Genomic DNA, 5,000 nt, shown 5'->3' with positions numbered 1-5,000 from the left:
ACAATAACATTTCACAAGTTCAGCACAGCACAGGACATGGAGAGGCTGCTACTTGCTTCATGCCTTCTTCTCTCAGTAAAACGTAGGGGGGTAAATCACAGCCTCTATGACGATACGATACAATATCGATATCTTATTATTTAACAAAGATCTGGAACTCCTATGCACAGCCAGGTTCCAGGTGCTGGTGAAGTGCAGTTATCAGTAATCCATAGTAGAAAAAGAAGGATCACCGCACACTGGTGGACTTAGTTTTTGCTGTTTTTATTTAGGTGAACAACGCGTTTCGCATTGCGCTTCGTCAGGTTCATCTTATTATTCGATGCGATGCGATTCGAATGCCCCACGATACGATACAATATGATTCGATTGTTTTCCAATTACTTTCCACTTTTATTATGTTATGGAGCTAGGGCATTGGGCAGGGTCCAGCGATTCGATTATTTTCGATACTTAAGAATGCCCCACGATACGATACGATACGATTCGATTCAGTCGTCAGATTATATCGCGATATATCGATACATTTCGATTATTATTTACACCCCTACTAAAACGGCTCTGCTCATTATTTCTTATGCCAAATGCTGGAGCTGGAACCTTGGTGTGTGTTTTTCTCTTCTCCCCAATCAGATCCTAATGATCAGGCTCACCCAATTAACAGATCGCGTCCTTAGAGAGAGGGAGAGAGCGAGCTTCAGAGAGTGGGTGGGTGGCAGAGGCACGGGCACAGGGACATCTCATCGGGTCATGCGTTGGGGTGCATTAGTTGTGCTTCCGTGATGGGCTCTGTTCTAAACACATTGTTCTTGTTTGTTTATTACCTTCACCAAAGAGGTTGTTTACGGTCGTGTTGGTTTGTCTGTGTGTTCACTTTGTCTGTCTGTGTGTCTGTTTGTCTGTCAGCAGGATTACTAAAAAAGTCATGAATGGATTTTGATGAAACTTTGTGGAGTTATTGGAAATGACAAGGACCAAGTCATTAAATATTGGTGGTGATCCGGCTCATGATCTTTTTGACTTTATTTATGATAGTATAGTGAAGATGGGACACGAAGCGAGTGGGGAGAGAGAGACGGGGAAGGGCTGGCAAAGGACCCGGGCCGGGAATCGAACCTGGGTCAGCCACATAGTAGACGAGTGCCCTACCATTAGGCCACTGTAGGGCCAGGATCCAGGATTTAAAAAATATGTATATTTTGACATCCCAGTTTCTAACTCCACAAAAACAAGACAGAAAGACTTGGAAAAAATTATGGTGTAAGATTTCGTTGGCGGAAGTCTGCACTCTCTGAGTACATTTCTAGTTTCTTTATGTGTTTATGTATGAGCATATATATATTTTTTTGTAATGTTGTGATTGTGTTGTTGTCATGTTCTAGTGTGCTGATCCTGGGGGCTTCTGGAGGCGTCGGCACCTTTACCATACAGGTATGGGCTATTCACTGTATTTGTTTTGTAATTTCTATTTTACTCTGTCACGGTGTGTTTACATTTCAGTCTGGGTAAAATATTGTATGTTATGGCCTATTACCATAGGCAGTCTTAATACCGGTATACAAACAAACAAATACAAAAACAATACAATACAATACAAAAAGTCGTTTCATACCCACCCATCTTTCCCAAACATACTGTACCTACAACCCTTCTATACCTATTTATTTATTTGGGGCAAGAAATGGGGAAATGTTGTTGAATGTTAAAGAGATTGCACGTGTTGATTGTTACGTATTTCTAATATTATTTGAATGTTGTGATATTGAACTGTCAGGTTATAAGGAGATGACAACTGTTTTCTATGATGTGTGTGTGTGTGTGTGTGTGTGTGTGTGTGTGTGTGTGTGTGCGTGTGCGTGTGCGTGTGCGTGTGCGTGTGCGTGTGCGTGTGCGTGTGCGTGTGTGTGTGTGTTGCCGCGTGCATGCGTGCGTGCGTGCGTGCGTGCGTGTGTGTGTGCGTGCGTGCATGCATGTGTGTGTATATGTGTATGTGTAGATGGTGAAGTCGTGGGGTGCCCATGTGACAGCCACCTGCTCCGGCAGTGCGGTGGGCCTGTTGAGGGGCCTGGGGGCCGACACCACTCTGGACTACACTGCTGCCCCCATACCACAGCAGCTCAAAGACCTGGACAAGTAAGACTGAAGAGCACACATGCTCACAAGCAGGCAGACAGGCAGGCAGACAGACGGCCGGATGGACATTCAGAGAGAGAGAGAGAAAGAAATAGAGATTCATAATCTCTCTCTCTCTCTCTCTCTCTCTCTCTCTCTCTCTCTCTCTCATATAGTAACCCACTCACACATACGCACAGACTCAAATATGCACACTCACAAACACTCACACTCACACACCACAAAACAGGCTTGTGAACTCTATACACCACCAAACAAGACGGTTTCCTCCGCATACATCCATTGGCATTGAAAATGAAAGCCTGTAGCTAATGACATTTCTCGCCTCTCACTTGCCTGTCTACCCTTCCTGTCTGTCTTTTCTCTGTCTGCCACCATCTTTCCATTCAGCTCTTTCATTCTCTCTTTCTTTCTCTCACCCTCTCTCTCTCTCTCTTTCTCTCTCTGTCTCTTCTATTTCCCCTCTGACTACCCCCACACTCACCCCCTACTACTGAAAGTCTGATTTTTCTTTCAATTACATTGAAAGGAGATATGCCCTTCTCTTCCCCTTACCCCCCCTCTCTCTGTTTTCTCTCACTGGCCTACAACCCATCCCCAACAAGTAGGTTTGATTTGATTCTGGATGACATTGGGGAAGAAATGACATGTTCTTCTCAATTTTACTCACTTCAGTTCAATTTCAGTTTATTGAAGTGTGGTTTCACTATAACCATGGTCAGAACACTCGAGAAACTTATGGTCAAAGTTAATTTCAGATTGGAATTAAAAATACTCAATGGCTGATGTTTTTAATTCCGAATTAATAATCCAGAATTAAATAGTTCTGTTTACATTGCACTTTCATTTAATTCCGAATTGTGAAGTGGTTTTCAAAGCGGAATTAAGCTTTATTCAGAAATAAATTGAGTTCATTCTGAATTAAATGTCTTAGGTAAACAAGGCCAACAAATTGAATAGAACAGTGAACCAGTTAAAAATCAATTGAAAACTATTACACTACTACTAATATAGTGATTTAACAAGTTAATACAGAAACTAAAATCCTCTTGCCCCTTCTCGCTTTCTCTGACTGCTACTATCCCCTACTAGTTTTGCTCTTATTCTGGATAGCATTGGAAGAGTGATGTCCCTCTCTCTCTCACTCTCTCTCTCTCTCTCTCTCTCTCTCTCTCTCTCTCTCTCTCTCTCTCTCTCTCTCTCTCTCTCTCTCTCTCTCTCTCTCTCTCTCTCTCTTTCCCCTCTCGCACACCGACTAGTCTTCACCTTATTTTGGGGGAGAAATGTTCTTTTTCCTCAGCCTCTTTCTCTATTTTAAAGACTTCTTTTTCCCCCTCTGACTAGGTTTGATCTGATTCTGGATAACATCGGGGGGGAGACAGAGTCCTGGGCCCTTGGCTTCCTCAAGCCCTGGTGCGGCGCCAAGTACGTAACCCTGGTGACGCCGTTCCTGCGGAACACGGACACACTGGGCATCGCCGACGGAATGTTTCAGACGGCGCTCACCGTGGGATCCAAGGCGGCCAAGGTGAGAAGTGGAGCAGAGCTCTGTAGAGCTTTTGGCCCCCAAGGGTTTGGCCCCCTGCCCCATGAAGTGTTTGGCCCCGTTTAGAGTTTGGCTCCCAGATTTACTGTTTTTATATGCAAATATTGCACTATTGTTGTGAGCTTTAATGGGATTGAGCTTTAATTGGATTGCTGTTCGTTCTTCATTGATATTTCTCTGTGTGTGCGTGCCAGAGAGAGACAGAGACGGAGAGAGGGAAAGGGGGTAAGCATGCGGGTGCATGGAAGAAAATGTGTGTGTGTGTGTGTGTGTGTGTGTGTGTGTGTGTGTGTGTGTGTGTGTGTGTGTGTGTGTGTGTGTGTGTGTGTGTGTGTGTGTGTGTGTGTGTGTGTGAGTGTGTGTGTGAGAGTGAGTGAGTGAGTGAGAGAGAGCGAGAGAAGAGAGGAATTATGTTCATTCAATATGGAAGATAGACTGGTAATGGGGCTTTTTCGATTCCTCACATTAGGCCTGTGTGTGTGTGTGTGTGTGTGTGTATGTGTGTGTGAGCGTGTACATGTGTACAAGTGTTAACTTGTGTGTTATTGTCGTTGTATTGATTGGATTGTAATTGCGCGGCTCCATGGAACCATTTGTGCCATGTCTGAACAACATGATAATGGAAAATAATGCACTTGTACCGTACATAGGATGAGTCATGTGTGGCTTTTCTAGAGAGAGAGAGATAGAGAGAGAGAGAGAGAGAGAGAGAGAGAGAGAAAGAAAGAAGAGAGAGAAGAGAGAGAGAGAGATAGAGAGAGAGAGAGAGAGAGAGAGAGAGAGAGAAAGAAAGAAGAGAGAGAAGAGAGGCAGATGGAAGAAAATATAAATCACTGCGGTCTCTTCGTTTTGGGGCCACATCACCCACTGCATATAGCTCTATTCCACTTTCTTTCTTCCTTTTCTTCACCACAGAGTCTATTATACATTATACACTCACCGGCCACTTTAATAGGCACAACTATCCAACTGTTCATTTACGCAAATTTCTGGTCAGCTAATCACATGGTGGAAACTCAATACATTTATGCATGTAGATATGGTTGAGCTGAAGCAATCCTGATGCAATTCAAACCGAGCATCAGAATGGGGAAGAACATTTTTTCAAATGACTTGACCATGGCATGGCTGTTGGTGCTAGAAGGGAAGTTCTGTGGGCAAAAATGCCTTGTTGATGGCCAGCCTAGTTTGAGCTGATACAAAGGCAACATTAAGTCAAATAACCACTTGTTACAACCGAGGTATGCATAAGAAAATCTCTCTCAGTGCATCAAATCTTGAGGCAAATGGGCTACAGCAGCAGAAAACCACATCGGGTGCC

The 5,000-nt window shown here is 43.8% G+C and overlaps 1 protein-coding gene across 1 annotated transcript in view; it reads left to right on the top strand.

The window, feature by feature from the left end:
- The window catches only part of rtn4ip1 (reticulon 4 interacting protein 1), a 30,022-nt gene that overhangs the window by 10,541 nt on the left and 14,481 nt on the right, over positions 1 to 5,000 (top strand). The window contains exons 5-7 of the mRNA XM_063183794.1: positions 1,383 to 1,431; positions 1,997 to 2,133; positions 3,478 to 3,661. Of these exons, the coding sequence (XP_063039864.1) occupies positions 1,383 to 1,431; positions 1,997 to 2,133; positions 3,478 to 3,661 (370 nt within the window). The remainder of the gene's footprint in view (positions 1 to 1,382; positions 1,432 to 1,996; positions 2,134 to 3,477; positions 3,662 to 5,000) is intronic.

The sequence above is a fragment of the Engraulis encrasicolus genome, chromosome 19 (assembly GCF_034702125.1).
Source record: "Engraulis encrasicolus isolate BLACKSEA-1 chromosome 19, IST_EnEncr_1.0, whole genome shotgun sequence".
Classification (NCBI taxonomy): Eukaryota; Metazoa; Chordata; class Actinopteri; order Clupeiformes; family Engraulidae; genus Engraulis; species Engraulis encrasicolus.
The sequence above is the reverse complement of the archived record's forward strand: the minus strand, read 5'-3'. Positions and strand labels throughout refer to the sequence as shown.